The 18,892-nt window shown below is 57.4% G+C and overlaps 1 protein-coding gene across 6 annotated transcripts in view; it reads right to left on the bottom strand.

Annotated features, from left to right (window-relative positions):
* Window positions 1-12,471, bottom strand: part of MYO15A (myosin XVA) — a 62,750-nt gene extending 50,279 nt beyond the window's left edge. Inside the window, exons 1-7 of one of the 6 annotated variants that reach the window (XR_012088759.1) lie at window positions 8,610-12,471; window positions 6,461-6,543; window positions 5,795-5,858; window positions 4,881-4,990; window positions 4,465-4,539; window positions 4,165-4,255; window positions 72-175 (exon numbers count right to left, since the gene is read on the bottom strand). Coding sequence is in view for 5 of the 6 variants with exons in the window: in XM_073004736.1 (XP_072860837.1) it covers window positions 72-175; window positions 4,165-4,255; window positions 4,465-4,539; window positions 4,881-4,990; window positions 5,795-5,858; window positions 6,461-6,543; window positions 8,610-12,206 (4,124 nt within the window). In the remaining variant the exon portion in view is untranslated. The remainder of the gene's footprint in view (window positions 1-71; window positions 176-4,164; window positions 4,256-4,464; window positions 4,540-4,880; window positions 4,991-5,794; window positions 5,859-6,460; window positions 6,544-8,609) is intronic. The other 5 variants (XM_073004736.1, XM_073004733.1, XM_073004735.1 and 2 more) reach the window with 5 other exon arrangements.
* Window positions 12,472-18,892: the final 6,421 nt, after the last annotated feature.

Genomic DNA, 18,892 nt, shown 5'->3' with positions numbered 1-18,892 from the left:
TCTGAGGGGCTGTGGCAGGACATGGAAGACACTGCAAAGCTTTTCTGAGGCCCTCCACTGTCCCAACTCACCCTTCCAGAAAGATTTCCATGAACTTCCCAAAGCGGCTGGAGTTGTCGTTCCTAACGGTTTTGGCATTACCGAAGGACTCCAAGAGGGGTGTTGCCTCCAGGATCTGGACTCCAGAAGGAGATGTGGGAATTGAGGGGCCAGACACTGTTCTGGGGGCCTGGGTGGGGGTCTTAGCTGGGGACACCCAGACACGGGCCTCCCCAAGGACCTCCCTTTATGAGGGGTGACCAGAGGTGGGCTCCCTAGAGAATCCTGAGGTCTCTCTAGTGTCCCCCAGGGTCCCCCACTCCATGCTGCCCAACTCCCACACAGCAAGTCCCATGCTTTCCCTCTCCCAGCCTTCCAGCCTCCATGGTCCCCCATGGCAGCGCCTGACCACAAGCCCCAGCCCAGCCCAGGATAGGCCTTTGGATGTCCCTTCCTGCCTGTCCCTCCACCCACACAGGAGCAGGCACATCCACACACATTTTCCCAGACACACACACACACACACACACACACACACACACACACACACACACACACAGAGTACCTTTATCTTCAAGAGCGCCCAGGAGGGAGGACAAAGAGAGAGACAAGAACAGAATGGAGTCACTAGCAGGACCGACCACCTCTCTCTCCAGGAGACTAGGAGCCTCAGACCAGGGAGGGACTAGCAAAAACCTGTGAGGCTCAAAGACCCCAGGGGTCCAGGCTTGGGGACTGCCATGGGGTCTCCAGGGTATGAAAATACGCTGAGTCTGCCTTCCAAACAGCTCTGGGGATGTCCTCTTCTCCCCTCCCCCATGGCTACTATCAGCCAAGGATCCCCGAACCTCCGCCCTGGCCTTCCTCACTGTTCTCTGACACCCAGGCCCACTCCAGCCTCTGACCACTGGCATATCCTGTTCCCTCTGCTTAGACGCCACTGCTCCCATGCACCTGCATGCCCCCCCAACCTCACCGCTCACAGGAAGGCCACTAGAATTCTCTCCCCGGTAGCCCTTAGCCCCATTGGCAAACTCTCTATTTTCTTGGGTATTGTCTGTCTCCCCACTAGACTGTCAAATCCTACAGGCACGGATCTCTGAGTCCCCAGCATCTAAACGGACCTGGTGCTTAGTAGCCCCTCAAAAAATATCTGCTAAAGGGATGGAAAAAGGAATAGCATCGGACTGGCATGGTGGCTCACGCCTGTAATTCCAGGACTTTGGGAGACCGAGGTGGGCGGATCACGAGGCCAGGAGATCGAGACCATCCTGACCAACATGGTGAAACTCTGTCTCTACTAAAAATACAATAAATTAGCTGGGCGTGGTGGTGCCCACCTGTAGTCCCAGCTACTCGGGAGGCTGAGGCAGGAGAATTGCTTGAACCCGGGAGGCAGAGGTTGCAGTGAGCCAAGATTGCACCACTGCACTCTAGCCTGGCGACAGAGTGAGACTGTCTAAAACAAAAATAAAAACAAAACAAAAACAAACAAAAACAACAAAAAAGGAATAGCATCTCATACGCAGAGCTGCCTAAAGGTGACCATGGCTGATCGCAAGCTCCCACCTATTTAAGCACCTACTGTGTGCCAGACACATTGCCCTGATAATGCAATTGTTAACAATCCCATGAGGTAGGTACTAATATCACCCCTGTATTGCAGATTAGGAAACTGAAGCTTAAAGAGAGGTGAAATGACATGCCCAGGGACTCCAGAATCGACTCGAGTGATGAGCATGGGCCTAGTGTGTACATGGCACCTTCTTTAGCTGAGGCACTTCCTCAGGATAATCTTTCAGGGAAGAAGCAAAGGAGGTCCAGTCACCACAGAAACAATACCTGTAATTTTGGGGATGGGGCCAGTTCCTTCCATCTGTCCCATTTAGTCCAGGAAATATTGCACCCATTGTATAAAGGAGTAAACTGAGGTCCAGAGAGGGATGGGGGCTGGCCTGTGATTGTTCAATGAGTCAAGGTCTGCCTGGGCTTTCCTGTGTACTATCCCTTAGTCTGGGAAGCCCTTGAGGACAGGCTGGCTGCTTCTCTGTTCCTGGTGCCCAGCATACAGCAGGGCAGAAAGCCAGGGGATGGAGTGGGTGAACACCGGAGGGGTGGAACCCGTGGTCCAGGCCTCAGTCAGTCGGGGCAGAGCATTCCCCATGCTACGTGATTGGTTTCAGTTAGGACATATGACCAAAACTTGTCCAGTGAGACGGAGCTCTAAATGTTTCATTTCTGAAATGTTGGGAGGGTTGATCATTATGGTGCCAGCTTCCTGACCAATGGGAGTCAGGCCGAGGATGATGCCCACACATGGGGGAGGGTGGAGCCAAGACAAGAGACATTGTCTAAGATTCTGGATCTAGCCATGCCTAAAACTGATCTTAGAACTGGACTGTTTGATTATCCGAGGAGAGGAGAGCCATGTCTAGGAAAGGAGCCCCATGGTCATCACAGCTGGCAGGCCTGTCCTCACACATTCTGTGTACCTGGCACACAGAAACTCCCAGACTCAGCCACATCCACAGCTCTACCCGTCCTCCCTGACAGCTCTCTGCCATGGACTGCAAATCCAAGCTCCTGCACCACTTCACTCCTCCCTTCTTAGGCCTCAGTGTTCCCATCTATAAATGGACACAAATGTACCTGCCTCCCACGGTTGCCGTAAAGCTCTGGTGTGACGATAACTGAAGGAACCCAGCACTGTGCCTAGCCACAGGAGGTGCACAAGGTACACTTATTTCTTTCCCTGCCTACCTAGCTAGTCATGCCACAAATCTGACCTGAAAGGTTTTGAAAAGTCTGCTTGGAGCAAGGGATGATTTGTTTGGTCATCAGGAGGCCTGGACTAGGATGGCAGAGCCTGGCAGGCCAAGGCAGGCATCAGAGGGGCCCAGGCAAGGCTGGAACCTGACTGCAAAGCCTGAGCAGCCCCCACCTATGCCCCCAGGATCACCTTGCTGGGCTCACCACTGGCTAGGACATTGTGGCCATGTGCAAACTTTTGTGGATCCCAGGGTTGGGGAAGTCTGGGTCTATGGTTCTGGAGTCTGAGCTGGCAGGCCAGCCCCGCCTACTCCTGAGCTCCAGGCTGGTGATGCATCCATCACCTCTCTGCCATCTCTGTGCATATGCCTAGCAGACACCTCTTCTCAACAAACCTGCTCCTCCTCCACTGACCAGCCTGCCTCTGTGCCGCCTGTGGGTCAGACCGAATGTCTGGGGTCACCCTCCGACAGTTCTCCCTCTCACACTCCAGTCTGTCTTCTGTAGGCTGCTGGCTGGCTTTGACCTGTACCTGGACCCAACCTGCTTGCACCTCAGGGCCTTTGCAGGCGCTCCTCCCTCTGCCTCTTCACTGTTCCCCTAGACATTCCCAGAGCCCACTCTCTTGTCTTCTCTGTACAGCCTACCCTGACCACCACACTTATGATTGCAACCCCCAACACTCCCCACCCTTCTCTCCACTTTTTTCCTCCGCAACTCACCATCTACCCTTTCACGTACATATAATTTACTTGTATATAAGTGCATACATATTTTTCTTCCCGCCTCCACCACTAGAGTAAAGTTCCCATGAGGATGTGAACATTTGCCTGAGTTGCCACTACTCCTCCCCAGTGCCTAGCCTGGGCCTCGCACACAGTAGGTGTGAGGGATGGGGTTCTACCATTCTTAGGCTCAGAGAGCTTAGCACTGTCTTTGTCAGCAAAGTTCCAATCCCACTCTGGCTTGGCATCTACTGCCTAACCCACACTCAGGCCTGCCCTGCCTCTTGATAGCTGGGGGCTGCATAGCTTCTGAGTGTGAGAATATGGTGGCCCCAGGGCCATGACCAGGAAGGTGAGGCCAGGTGGGAGAGATGGGATGACTCCCCTTCCCTATGTGGTCTCCACTCTGAACTGGACCTGGAGGGCTGGAACCAGGAGCTGCCACGGAAGCATAGGCAGGCACACCCCTGGGACGGGTGGCAGAAAAAGCAGCCCTGGGCAAGGCTCCCTTCTGGAACTCAGCCTCCCCATCTTTCTAGTGGGCCAAGGAGTCTTGCCTCTTGGGGAGTACATGAGGTGTGCTTATCAAAGGGTGCTCAACCTAGGGTCCTGGGGAGACAAGTAGACTCACCTGCTGCATGACATCCCGTTTCTGGTTCATGGCGGCCAGGTAGCGCAGAATCAGCTTGGTGGCCTCAGTTTTGCCAGAGCCGCTCTCTCCACTGACCGAGCAAAGGGGCAGAGTGAGTTCCAACCTTTCACTGCCTCTTCTGGTGCACCCTGACCCCCATCATGAAGCAAGAGGCTATGTGCAGCAGGCCAACCCAGCGGTATCAGGCAATCTTCCAAGTTCCCACAGCAGTTCTGGCCAGATGCAGGCCTGCTACCTAAGGTCCCCCATTTATCCCCCACGTAAAGGCAGCCCGCTCACCTGATGATTATGCACTGGTTCTGTTTGGCATCGAGCATTTTGGCGAAGGCGAGATTTGCAATAGCAAAGAGGTGCCTGGGGAGAAAGGTCACTGGAGCCGGCCCCTGCCTCTAAGCTCCCAAACCTCCCAGGGATTGGGCAGGGAGCATCCGTATCCAGCCAAACAGCCAATCCGGCCCACCCCTCACCCTGTTGGGGGAATGCTCCCACCCCCATCCAGGTCTGAACCACAGTGTCCTCCAACCTGTGGCTGCGGCCCTGCCTGGGGAGAGACTGTCAGATTGAGTAGGTGGGCTGCCTTTCCCCGTTTACCTCTGACTCATGGCTGGGGTGCAGCTGGGATCCAGGCTCGCACAGCAGGGGAAAGAGGGGCCCAAGAGACCCCAGGGCAGCCCCCCCAACCCCGAGACACTCACGGGGGATTCTCTCCCAGGGCCCGTCCATTGTACTGCTGCACCTGCTCCGGCCCATAGATTCCAAACATTTGGTACGGATTCACCGACACCAGGATGCTCCCGATGTATGTCTGCTGGGCAGACGGTGGCCTCAGCGTCATGGCTCCTTGCAGACCTGTGTCCCTCCTTCCCCTACGCTGGAAGCTTGGCTCCCTGTTTCCATCCGGACAGATATCTGGCTGTCTGGACTCAGGATTCCCATCTAGAGCCCTCTACCAGCTTGCTGGGCTATGTGCTCTAACAGTGGAATCTCAGGCACTGCAGCAGGCTGAGCTGAGAGGAGTCTGGAGTGAGTAAAACCCCACAGCCACGATCCTGGGCGGGCTCCTGCCTACTTCATTTGTTCATAGTTGGACCCAGGCTCCAGGAACTTTTGGCTCCTGTTGAGGGCAAACCTCCACTGCCTGGAGTGGGTAGTTGGGGAACTCAGGGGATCCTGATGTGGCCAGAGCCCTTCCAGGTGTCCTTGTCTTCCACACTGGCTCTGGGCCCCTGGCCCTCTGTTCTGTCATTCTGAGGTCAGAGGCTCCCCTCCAACCCCTCTGACCGTCGCCACTCTAGGGTCCGGGTCTATGGATTCTAGGACTCTGGAAGTTCTATCTGTCAGGTCCCGGGTAGTGGGGGTGTCGTGTATTTCTGGATTCTCTGTCTCCAGCTTTCTGCCTCTGGCATCCACCATTCTAAGACTGTGTTTTAAGACTTCAGATTTTAGTTCTAGGCTCTGGCATTCTATGCTGAAATGACAGAAACTCAGAGTTCAAACCAGAGGCCACAGGGGCTAGAGCCCACAAGAGAAATATGTGCATCCCACCCAGCCCCAGGAGGCAGCTGCCTTCCTGACCTAGGCCCAGGGCAGGGCCAGCCCTAGGTCTTACGTAGATGAGGTTCCGTTCAAATCTAATCTTGAGGTTGGACAGCACAGTGGTTTCCTGGAGGTCTCTAGAAGGGCACAGAGGGAAGCCGTGAGCGCCCCCAGGGCTGTTTCTGGCATGAGTCTCCCTCCCTGGCTCAGTGCAGTGCCTTGATCAGATAGGCCTGAGTTCAAGTCCTGTTTCTGACACCAACCAGTTAGGAGACCTTGGGCAAATTACTTCACCTATCTGTGCCTGTTTCTTTATTTGTCCAATGGGTATGATAATCATTGTACCTACTTCATTGGGGGTTTGGGGGACACTCTTACGTAATCACCATGATTAGGTAATGATGTTGACCAACACGGCCCTCTTGTTTTGAGCACCTCCAATGTGCCGGCATCCTCACCACAGCCATCCCACTCCCATTTTGTGGATGAGAAACTGAGGTGCAGAGAAGCAAAGCGATTTGTCCAAGGTCTGCCAGCTAGTGAGTGGTGGGGCTAGGATTTGAACCAAAGTCCATCTAACTCACAAAGCACATCACATTTAGTCTTTGTGACACTTCATGACTGAGGCTCTGAAAATGTCCTGGGAGGTGAGAGGCAACTGCAGGAGGAGCCGCTCTGGTTGGGAGGGTGGGGACCCCATGGTGACACCTTGCTGACCCCGCCAGCCCTGCCCACTCACTCCAGCTGTGTCATGTCCTCCACACCATCCTCCCTGTGCTGCTCGCGGAACCGCACAGATGGCAGGTTTCGGATGGAGTGCATCTGTGTGAGAGAGAGACTGTGTCTGCAGTTTGAAGGGTGCCCCCCGCCCCCACTGGCCCCTGGCTTGGTCATACCTGGGGCCTGCTACCATTGTTGGGGAGGGAATCCCAAGGCCAGGTGGGTCCTGCAAGTCTCCTCATTACAGAATGCTGTGGCCCCTGGAACCTGCACGCAACCCTCACACATGAGACACACGCATGCCCTCAGTGCCCAGGCAGGCGCTCCCATGAGCTCTTAAGTGTCCTGCCCTGGGGGGTGAGCAAAGGCATGAGCAGGTACATGGGTGCATGTGCCAGCTCCCTGCCAACTGCAGCTGTCCCAGCACCAGCAGACCCCATGTGTTGGTTTGTGTGACAACTCAAAAGGACACTTGTGACCTGACGCATGGGGCCTCCAGGAGGGCAGAGATGGAGACTGTCTTAGCACCACACCCCCATGCTCATCCTGGGGAAAATGTGTGGACACCTGCATATGAACCCACACTCAATGGCATTTACAGCTCATACAACTCCCAGGCACACAGGTGTTCTTGTAGGCCTGTGGGCACATATGCAAGCCTGTGGGGCCCGGCTGGAGGCACATAGTGTGCAGGCACATGCTCTACCTGTCCACTTGGCACATACATCTGGGTGCACAGCTGGGTCCCTCCCTACCCTGGGGGTCTGGAGAATGGAAGTTCTGATGCCACCTTTGGGCTGCAGGGTCTCCTCTCTGCACGCACATCTGTGCACATGGGCAGAGGGTGGGCAAACAACCCTGACTCCCGGGGATGCCACATCGGCTCAGACCTCATACACTAGCTTTCGTCATTTGGCCATGGTACACATGTGCACACATGCTCAGGCATGCAGGCCTGCGCAGGATCCACACGACTGGGAGCACACACATGTGCACCCTCAGCCTCTCCAATCCCAGCAGCACCCTGAGCAGGCGAGGAAAGGGAACACCAGGAGGGAGGCCTGCATGCCTGTCGCTGGGCTGCTAAGTAGGGCACAGCGAGTATCACCTTTTCTGCCCTGGCCTCTAGCCCACCCATCTGCCCACGTGCTTGCCAGCAGCCTCAGACCCTGAATAATTCAGCCACTCACGTATTCCAGGGTGAGGAGGGCCCAGGCATCCTTGCCCCTCACCCCTAGGCGCCCTGCGCCCCGCTCCCGCAATGCTGCAGCCCACACGGCACGGGGCACCCGCCGCCGGGGCCAGGGCCCCCCCAGCAGCCAGGCGGCCCCAGTTGCCATTGTTGGGCCCGGCTGGCTGCCCGCTCCGCTGGGCACGGTCTGCAGAGGCTGAGACACACCTGCTGCCCCTGCTTGCCCCGCCCACCACCCCAGCATCCCGGGAGAGGCTCCGGTGACCACGCACCCCGGCCAAGGGCCACCCAGCATCAGGCTCGAGTTCCACCTTGAGTGTGGCAGCCAGGCATGGGCTGGGCACTCCTCAGAAGGGCTGCCTACCCTCTACCCGACATGGGGTTCCAGAAGGACTCCTGGTTCAGTTTTCCCTCTGTGCAATGAGGAGGCTGGTGGGTTGGATCCTGAGCCCCTCACCCTGACTTATTCCATAATCCTGCAGCCCAGGGGACTTCAAAGGGCAGCAAAAACCTTGAGGAAAGAGGAGGCTCTAATTTGGGGCAGGGTCAGTAGGAGACAGGAGGAACCGCACAGACCTGGATGTGCGGTGGAACAGGATGGATAGGCATGTCCTGCAGTTTCACATCTGGCTTGGCTAAAATCTTTGAGGGGAAGTCAGGGCCAGACCTGCCATCCAGATTGGATCAGGGCAGGGCTGCCCAGGGCCCAGGCTGAGATGAACAAAGATCCTTCCCCAGAGCGACCTGGAAGCAGTTTCCCACATCTCTGTCCTGTGCCTGCCTGTGCTGGGCATCCCCTTGTTCAACCCTCCAGAGGTTCTGGGAGGGACTGTTCTCCCCAACTTACAGACCCAGAGACTGAGGCCCCAGCAGGCAGCCGCTCTCCAAGGTTGCACAGGGCTCCTCAGGCTGTCTCTCTTGCCCTGTTTTCTAGGCCAGAACCCTCAAACCCTCCCTGTAATCTGTGCCCCCATACCTTGTTCCGCCAGCTTGGGGGGCTGACCTCTTCCCAGGAGCCCTTAAGGGAGAGGCAGGCGGCTCCAGGGCCCAGGTGGCAGGACTGGGGGTGGGCGTGTACTCGTGGCCTGGGTCCATAGGCATCTGCCCGAAGCCAGAGGCAGGACCAGCGAAGACCCCAGGCTCTTGGCTTGGGGTCCTGGGTTGGCTGGACTCGAGGCTTCAGGGCTGCAGGCCCGACTCGCTGGAAAGAGCTCAGCTTCTGCACACGAGGCATGACCACAGCAAAACGCCCAGGGGCTGCCTGGCGCCGCTCGCCCCCCTTGGGCAGGGGCTCTGGGGCCCTGGTGGGTGCCAAGGGGGCTGCAGTTTGGGGAAGTGTCCCCCAGCGGTGCCATGGTGGCCATGTGGCCCTGGTCTGCTCACGTGCAGCCAGTGGGTATGAGAGGCTGGGCCTTAACGTCTTTTGCTCTGGGAGGACATCCTTGGGGGGTGTGACATCCTTGGGAGGTGTTGGGATTGGAGGCTTGGTCTCTGCTGGCAGCTGGGGGTCTCCCAGGGTGGCCTCTTCTTCAGGCTTCTCAGGGGTTGGGCCAGCTGATTTGGTGAGCTGTCCAGGACCCGGCTCATGGTGTCTGCCCAGGAAGACCCTGGTCATATCAGCAGCTGCATCCTCAGGCTGGAGGGTGGTGGGTGGCACAGGGCCTACGTGCTGGAGAAAGGGGTTTTCCGGCACAGAGGGTGGCCTGGAAAAGCCTCGGCGGCTGCCTGCACCTCCTGGCCAGGGGGAGGGTGGGCGTTGGGTGGGAGGCATGTCCACGTCCCAGATGGGGGCCAGCGGGGGCACGGTCCAGGGCACCTCTGAGTCCTCGGCTTCTCGTGGGCTTTCCCGGTGCTCCAGGGGCGCCCGCCAGGCCCCGGCTCCGGCCCCGGGCGGTCGGTGGAAGGGCGGGCGCACTCGTGGCTTCACAGCCCGAGTGGGTGGCTCGCTGAGGCGCCGCCACGTGTGCGGGAGGTGCGAGGGCAGATTCAGGGAGCGGCGCCGCGGGCTGTGGCCCAGCCCCGGGGGCGGCGAGGGCGGCCTGGGTGAGCCCGGCAGCGGCGAGCGAGGTGGGCCCAGGCGCCCCGCGACTCTGCGTGGGGCTGGGGACTCCTGCAGCGAGCAAGGCCGGCGGGCCGGGGGCGGGAAGGGCGGCTGGAACGGGCCCGCGCGCAAGGACAGCTGAGGCGACGGGGGCGCCAAGGGTGAGCGGTAGCCGGGGCCCGGCAGGCTCTTCAGCGAGGGCTGGGGCGAGGCCAGTGGTGACCACGCTCGCCTCCGCGACGCCCGTGGGGAGGCCCCGGGGAAGCCGAAGGCCGCCCCTCGCCCGCGGGAGTCCCTGAACGAGGGTCGGGGCCCGGGGAAGGCCAGTAGGTCGGGGGGCATCTCCGGACTCACGGCAGGGGGCTCCACGAAGGCCCACCAGCTGGCCTGCGGCGCCGGGGGCACGTGCGCTGGGGCGGCCCAGGGCGGCGGGTGGCGGCGGAGGGAGCCGTAGGGCGAGGCCGGCCGGGGCAGGCCCGAGAGTGCCGGGGAGAGGGGCGGCGCAGGCGGGGGCCCGGGGCTGGGGGTCCTAGGGGGCACGGGCGGGGACAGGAGCGCGCTCCAGTGGGAGACCGTCCTGGGCGCGGGCGCGGGAGGGCGGCGCGCGTCGTTGCCGCTGCGAGCGCGTGGCTGGGCCCTCCTCAGCACGATGGGCGTGCTGGGCCGCTCCGGGTCCATGCCAGCCAGCTTGTAGCCGAAGCGTTTGTAGGCTGCCTCCCTGACCGCGGGGCCGCCCGCCCGGGCCTTCTGGCTGCCCCTGAGCCGCGGAATGGGCTTCTTCTCCGACAGCGTCTTCTTGAGGAACCGCGCCAGCGAGGTGGCAGGGCGAGGAGCGGGGCGGCCAAACTCAGGGCCGAAGCCCAGGCCCCGGTGGGCGCCGAAGGCCGACAGCGCGCGCTGGAGGTTGCGCTGGCGCGGCGTGAGGAAGCCCCAGAAAGGGTGGCCGTAGGGCACAGCGGGCACCGGGGGCGGCTCCTCCTCGTCCTCTTCTTCGTCCGCATCCCCTAAGGGCAGAGGAATATCCAGAGAGGGTGGCAGGGGCACCTCCAGCTTCTCCTTCCCAAACAGCTTCACCTGGGGTCGCGGGAAGAGGCGGAACTTGCGGATGAGGGACAGCTTGGACCTGGCGGGCTTGTCCATGCCTTGCTGCTCGAAGAAGGCGGCGCTGGGCAGGCGGAAGGAGGTCCCCTGACGCTCCCCGCCCGAGTCCTCCGGCTCCTCCAGCTCGGCAATGTCATCCATGGGGTGGGCATACGGATTGTGGGGCGACAGGATGGGCGGTGGTACCCAGGGGTACACAAAGGCCGAGGTCGACTCCTCTGGGTAAAAATAGGGCACCTCAGGGGGGTAGATGGCCTCGTCCCCACCGCCATAGACGCCTTCGACATAGGGGACGGTGTAGGGGACCCCGTAGGGATCAAAGTAGGGTATATCGTAGGGAGTGTGGTACGGGAGGTCATAGGGCGGGTATGGCACGTCGTACGGTGCATAGGGATCCAGGTAGTAGCCATATGGGTGCGCCTCGCCCTCGTACACATCGTGGTAGCTGTAAGGAGACGAGTACCCCGACGGGGGCGCATATGGGGGTTCGTAATCGTTGTAGCCATAGCCGTAGCTGTAGGTGTACCCTGGATCAAAGGGGCCACCGTAATAGTCGGGGTGGTAGTAGTCGTAGGGGTCCTCCGGCAGGTACCCGTAGTAGTGGTCGCTGTAGGGTGGCCAAGCCGGGCTGTAGGGGCCGAGGCCCGCCAGGTAGGGTTCCTGCTCCTCGTAGCGGTGGAGTGACTGCCGGTCATAGTAGTCGTCGCCATCGCGGTGATAGTCATAATACTCGCCCAGGTCCTGGAAGCCCTCAAGCCCGTAGAGCGACTTACGGGAACCCGAGTGATGGAACGGGGCCTCGTCCTCGGAGGGCAGGAAGCCCAGGGACTCGCCTGACGCGTAGATGCTGCGGCTGCGGGGGAACCTCCGGAGCCGGCCCCCGGGCCGCAGGATCTCGGCACCCGACGGGAAGGCGAGTTTGCGGGAGCCCATGCGAGAGCTCGAGCGCTGCAGCCAGGCGTCCACCGTGGCCTGCTCGCTGCCCGACTCCTCGGCCTTCTTGAGGAGGAACTTTTTTGTGAGCCAGTTGATGGCCGTGGACGCCTTGCTGAGCGACCGGGCGCGCGGCCGAAGGCGGCCGTAGCCACGGCGGCCTGGGAAGCGGATCACCATGAAGGACGGTTTCTTGCCCTTCATCGCCCGCTTCTTCTTGCCCATACGCATCTGCGTCATGAGCTTCGACGTGGACTTGAGCACAGTGCGGGCCTTCTTCTTGCGCTTGGTCTTCTGGGGGCCAGTGTGGAGGCCCCAGAAGAAGGCCGAGGCGCTGCGGAACTGGCCCTTCTTGGAGATCTTGGGTGTGCGGTCGCGGAAACCCATGAAGAGCCGCGACGTCCCCTTCAGGCTCCGTTTGGGCTTCTCCGGCTCCGGTGCCTTCTTCCCCTTCTTCCCTTTCTTGGCTTTCTTCTCCTCATCTTCCTCCTTCGCCATGGTGGCTGCCTGCTCTCTACCGGGCCTGGGGCCGGTGTCACGGGCTCAGGAACTTGGAGACACAGGGACCTGCTCGGTCTCCTGCCTGCGGCTGGACACGCGGCCTCCTGGGGCTGGGAGCAGACTGGACTGGCCCCGGGTGGCGTGGGGAGGGCTGAGCCAGGATTCCGGGAGGGCGGATCCATAATTCATCTCCTCTAGAGCGCCTTGGGTTTCACCCTAGAGCAGTGGTGGAAAGTGTGTGGGTGTTGTTTACTGGGATGGGGAAGCCTGCCTATGAGGCCTGTGCTGGGGAAGACATTCTTGCCTCGGAGTCGTCATGGCAACATCAGTGCTCATCCTGGTCAGGCCCTCCCTAGGCCACAGCTGGCTCAACCCCCTGAAGGGAGCCCTTGGGTCATTTCGGCTTCACAGACAAAGACATTGAGCCACAGAGATGGAATGCCACCTGCCCTAAATCACCAGCACACCTGCACTGGACCAGAAGTGGAGCCCAGGGTGGGATGGTCAAAGCCCACCAAGTCATCTTGGAGGAGAAGTTTGAACGCTCTAGGTCCTGGGCAAGGGAGGAGGGGAATGGGCAGAGCAGGTGCTGGGCTGCGGTCAGTGTAACGGGAGCTGGCTGGCTCTCAGGAGCTGAATAATACATGGGGTGGGGAGCCAGGCTGCTGGCTCAGAAGGCAGGGCACGGAGGGGTGTTTCAGTGGAACTCCACTTCTGTGTGTGTATGTGGGGGGGGGCGGGGTAGAGAGGGGGAAATGCAGGGTGGGTCAGGCCTGACTCTGACCCTAGGCTCTGTCACTGACTGGCTGTGTGGGTCCAGGAAAGCCTTTGTCCTCTCTGGGCCTCAGTTTCCTCTGAAGAATGGGAGTGATAAACTATGCTCTGTCTCCTTCACCAAAAGGAAGCCAGACCTGATGGAGCTGCTGGGTAACTGGAGATGCCTCCTACTGGCTCCTGTCTGGGGTCCCTGCCTAGCCCTGTCCACTCCTCTTACTTTCTGCTCTGGCTGAGTAGGCTGTGGCCATATGGTTCCTGCCTTCTCTGGGCATAGCTGATTGCTTCATATGGCCTGACCTAAGGCTGCATATCCAAAGTCTGGTTGGTGGCCAGTCTAACTCACTTTTGAGAACCTACACTAAAAGAGGTTGTCAGTGGAAAAAACTGGGCAGGCCAGTGGGGGTGGGGAGTGGCAGCTCTGAGACCTGAAGCCTCAGAACCAGCTCTCCTCCTCCTTTTCCTCCTCCCCCTTCTCAAGATGGACCTCAGTTAACATCAAGCTCCCTACTTACTGAACTCTGCTTCAGTCTTTTGGTCCCAGAGCTAATTCTTTGGTTGCTTAAGGTTTAGCATAGGCAACCCCAGAGCAGCAAGGTTCCGGCCCTGGTTCTGCCACTTGCCAGCTCCACACCCTCAGATCAGTGGCTTCAGAGCCTCAGCGTGCTCAGCTATGAAACAGGGACAGGGAGAGGCCTTCCCAGGCAAGTGGCAGGAGCAGAGAGAGGACCATGCAGCAGGGGAGGTCTCCCCCTGTCTGCCACTTCCCCCTGTTTACTTTCTCTGGCTCTTCACTTTCCTCTTCTTCCTGCTTCTCCTCCCCAAGATTCACCTGGAGCCAGTCAGTGCCCAGCCACTCAGAGGAGTTGCACCAGGGGCTGTTGGTGCCTGGTGCAGGCAGTCTCACAGGGATGGGGAATAGGGCTTGATGGAAACCAGATAAATTGGTTGGACGGCTTTTGGGGCAAGTTAGGGTATATGTGCAGGAAGTGGGCCTCTTGCAGAGCAGGAGTTTGAGGGGCTGCCCACTCTCCTTTCTGTTTTTGGGCAGTGGCTCTTGTCCGCTTGAGGAAAATGAAGGACAGGGGAGATGTTCTTTCTTTCTTCTTTTTTTGAGACAGAGTCTCGCTCTGTTGCCCAGGCTGGAGGGCAGTGGTATAATCTTGGCTCACTGCAAACTCCACCTCCTGGGTTCAAGCAATTCTTGTGCCTCAGTCTCCCAAATATCTGGAATTATAGGTATGCGCCACCACACCTGGCCAATTTTTGTATTTTTAGTAGAGACGGGTTTTGCCATGTTGGCTGGGATGGTCTTAAACTCCTGACCTCAGATGATCCACTGACCTCGGCCTCCCAAAGTGCTGAGATTAGAGATGTGAGCCATGGCGCCCAGCCAAGACATTCTTTCTGAGCCCAGAGATATCAACACCTGCCCCAGCTCGTCTTGGAGCCAGTTTCCAGAGTGAGGCCCCAGTCAGGTGTGTGGCACAGTGGTCACAGCAGGTCTGTGAGATATGAGCTATTAGTATCTCTATTCTCCAGATGAGGAAACTCAGACTCAAAAGGTGAAGGGACTTGCTCGAGGCCACCTGGCTTGGGAAGGCAGAACCCAGGCCTGGCCGGGTTCAGCACTACCTCCCTTACTAGGCCCTCCTGCCCACTGAGCTCCTGGGTAATCACTGGGCTTGCAGTGGCTTAGGACACTGGGCAGAGCCAGGAGCATAGTTGAGCTGACCCTATAACCTGCTCCTGCCTGGAGGGGGAGGGCCCTGACCAAGCCACTGGGCAAACCAGAGCCCAGCTGGGCCTCCAACAGGCACCAAGGCCTCTCCAGTGCTTGCCCACAGCTACCCCAACCTGGATTCCTCAGTCAGCCTGGCCCCTTTCCCTAAGGGTCCTGTAGCCAGCATTTACTCACTCACCCATTCATTCAAAAGCCTCTGTGGGAAGTGTGCTGCATACTAGGCACCGTCTAAGTGCTGGGGACACAGCTGTGAACAAAACAGAGAAAAACCTTGCCCTCATGCACTCACCAAATGTGGGTAGAGGGAGAGCCAATAAACATGGAAAATCAGTAACAGATAATGGGGCACAAGTGCTGTGGAAGGGACAGTAAGAAGTGGGGGTGTGACATTAAACAGGAAGTCAGGGAAGGCCTAGTGGCTATGGGGCTATGGAGAGAGCCTGTGGGCAGTGCACAGTCCCAAGCAGGTGGAGGAGCAGTCAGACCAGGTGGCTGGAGGGTAGCGGGGGTGCACTGGGTGGTGAGGTCAGAGTTCAGGGGCACACATGTAGGGCCTGTGGGCCACAATGAGGGCTTGATTTCGACCAACTTTCGAGGGAAGTTACACCTAATGGAAGAGGTTTCAAGAAAGACAGGACCAGGGCCAGGTGTCGTGGCTCATGCCTGTAATCCCAGCACTTTGGGAGGCCAAGGCGGGTGGATCATATGAGGTCAAGAGTTGGAGACCAGCCTGATCAACATGGTGAAACCTCGTTTCTACTAAAAATGCAAAAATTAGCTGGGCATGGTGGCACATGCCTGTAATCCCAGCTGCTCGAGAGGCGGAGGCAGGAGAATCGCTTGAACCTGGGAGGCGGAGGTTGCAGTGAGCCAAGATCGAGCCATTGCCCAGAGCAAAAACTCCATCTCAAAAAAAAGATAAAAAAAGAAAGAAAGGACTGCGGTGGTCACAAGGCGGGCCCGCTTGTGAGCATACTAAAACCACAGGATTGTACACTTTGGTGGGTGAATTGTATGGAGGGCGGACTATATATTGACTGTGTTAAAAAAGAAAAAGGACAAGAGGGAGGGAGGGAAGGAAGGAAGCAAGTAATCCACCCCTGGGGATGTCTCTTACATGTCCTTATGGGTAAGGATGCACAAACAGAGCTGCTTGTTGCCGCAGTACACCGCAATGCATTCCAGGATGGAACATAGCACAGCTATAACAAGGAATATGGACGATCTCTGTGTCCTGACAGGGAGCGATCTCCAGGACCTGCTAGTGTAGGAAGCAGGCTGCAGAACAGCCTGTTGACTACAGTGTTTACTGAGGCCTTTCTATGGGGGGGGGGGGGGGAGAGAGAGAGAGAGAGTGTGTGTGTGTCAGGGGAAGTGGGTGGTAAGCATATAGGTTTGTATTCTTGTGTTTGCTTTTTTTTTTTTTTTTTTTGAGAGAGTCTCACTCCGCCCACCAGGCTGGAGAGCAGTGGTGCAATCTCAGCTCACTGCAACCTCCACCACCTGGGCCTCAGCTTCCTGAGTAGCTGGAATTACAGGCATGCACCACCATGCCTGACTAATTTTTGTATTTTTAGTAGAGACAGGGTTTTGCCATGTTGGCCAGGCTGGTCTTGAACTCCTGACCTCAAGTGATCTGCCCATCTCATCCTCCCAAAGTGCTGGGATTAAAGGCGTGAGTCACCATGCTTAGCTTGTATTTGCTTTTTTTATTTCCATATTAGAACTACTGCAGCCGGGAGCAGTGGCTCATGCCTGGGTACTTTGAGAGGCTGAGATGGGAGGAGCCCAGGAGTTTGAAACCAGCCTAGGCAATATAATGAGACCCTGTCCCTAAAAAACAAACAAACCAAAAAATTAGCAGGGAGTGGTGGCAGGCACCTGTAGGCCCAGCTACTCAGGAGACTGAAGTGGGAGGATCACTTGAGCCAGGATTTTGAGGCTGCAGTGAGCCATGATCATGCCACTATACTCTAGCCTCTGACACAGAGCAAGACTCTGTGTCAAAATAAACAAAAGAAATACAGCACCAGGTGTGGTGGCTCACGCCTGTAATCCTAGCACTTTGGGAGGCCGAGGCGGGCTGATTGCCTGAGCTCAGGAGTTAGAGACCAGCCTGGGCAACGTGGTGAAACCCTGTCTCTACTAAAATACAAAAAATTAGCTGGGTGTGGCAGTGTGTGCCTGTAGTCCTAGCTACTCCGGAGGCTGAGGCAGGAGAATTTCTTGAACCCAGGAGGTGGAGGTTGCAGTGAGTTGAGATCGTGCCACTGCATTCCGGTCTGGGTGACAGAGTGAGACTCCGTTTCAAAAAAAAAAAAAAAGAAATATAGCAAAAGATACTCAAGAAATTAATGAGAATGATTATCTCACTGTAAATCTTTCTGTATTAGTTTGATTGTTTGATTTTTGATCCATGTGAATGCATTTCTGAGTGAAAAACCAAATAAAAATGTAACATTTAAAAGTGTAAATGTGGGCCGGGCGTGCTGACTCACACCTGTAGTCCAGCACTTCGAGAGGCCGAGGAAGGTGGATTACTCAAAGCTAGCAGTTCAAGACCAGCCTGGACAACACGGCAAAACCCTGTCTCTACTAAAAATACAAAAATCAGTCGGACATGGTGGTGTGCACCTGTAATCCCAGCTACAGGTGTGCACAGCGTGGTGGCTGAGGTAGAAGAATCACTTGAATCCAGGATGTGGAGGTTGCAGTGAGCTGAGATCGCACCACTGCAATCCAGCCTGGGTGACAGTGCGAGACCTTGTCCCTCCCCAACCCCCCAAACAAGTGTAAATGTGAAAATGGAAAAAAAAGGGGGGATTGGAGACAGTGAGTGGAACACCACTTTAGAGGGGCTCCCAGGAAGAATTTCAGGGACCTGAGATGTCAGGTAGAGATGTAGAGATGTCACAGGTCCAACCCTACCCCTATCCCAGCTCCACGTAACATTTGTTACATTTGTTGAAAGTGAGGGAGAGAGAGGTCAGAGACTTGCTGGGGGGAAGCAGGGCAGGACTGGCCCTTCAGGCCCAAGAGCACCTCTCAGAGCCATACCTTCTGTCTGCCTCAAGTAGGGGAGCCTTGTCTGTCTGTCCAGGAGAAAGGCTGAGAGGCCACCATTGTCTAGCGGGCTTGCCCAAGTCCCTCCTCAAACCCTCAGGCAGACATCTTTCCACTGCAAAGCCCCATTGTCCAGATGAAGAACCTGCCTCTCAGAGAGGCAAGCCCAGCTCTAGCCCCGGGGATGTGGAGCCCAGTGACTGAGAGCTCTGGGTCGGGTCTCATTCTCTTCCTGGATCTGACCCATAGCAAGTCATGCAGCCTCGGCATTGGAGTCTCCTCATCTGTGAGTGTAGATGCCTCCCCTACCAGGGCTGACCTGGGCATTACATGAGATAGCGGAGAGCCGGGCACAGTGGCTGGCCTGGGTAAGCAGCTGTTGTTATGATTGTCAACATTGTTGCTACAGGCTGCTGCCTGTCTGCTCTGAGTGAGGAGGTCTGGGTGACTGCTGGCGGCAAGTCTTGCCCAACTGACCCCTCCTGGTCTCTGGGCCCCAGGCTAGACCTCGGGCTAGTAGTCAGCTGAGGCTGCCCCTCCTCTGGTAGGTTCCAGGTCCTGCCTTCCTCTCAGGGTCCCCATCCTCTGTGCAGGCACAGAGTGGGTGTCAGGGAGCAAGTCTCTCATTCATTCAGTTCTTCAATGTTACTTGTGCATTAGTTGTGCATCTGTTACGTGCCAAGCACTGTGCAGGGCACTTGGGATTCGCAGAGTCGAGTGGAACCAGATGTGATCTCTGCTCATGGAGCTCCCTGTGTTGTAGGGGACACAGACTTTTTTTTTTTTCCTTTTGAGACAGGGTCTCATTTTATCATTCAGGCTGGAGTGCAGTAACATAATCACAGCTCACTGCAGTCTTGAGTTCCCAGGCTCAAGCAATCCTCCCACCTCAGCTGCCTGAGCAGCTGAGACTACGGGTGTGTGCTATCACACCTGGCTAATTTTTTTTTTTTTTGGTTGTTTTTTGTAGAGACGGGGTCCCACTATGTTGCCCAGGATGGTCTTGAACTCCTTGCCCCCAGGCAATACTCCTGCCTCAGCCTCCCAAAGTGTTGGGATCACAGGTATGAGCCACCACACCCATCCTGGATGCAGACTTTAA

Source organism: Chlorocebus sabaeus, chromosome 16, assembly GCF_047675955.1.
Source record: "Chlorocebus sabaeus isolate Y175 chromosome 16, mChlSab1.0.hap1, whole genome shotgun sequence".
NCBI classification, from domain to species: Eukaryota; Metazoa; Chordata; class Mammalia; order Primates; family Cercopithecidae; genus Chlorocebus; species Chlorocebus sabaeus.
The sequence above is the reverse complement of the archived record's forward strand: the minus strand, read 5'-3'. Positions and strand labels throughout refer to the sequence as shown.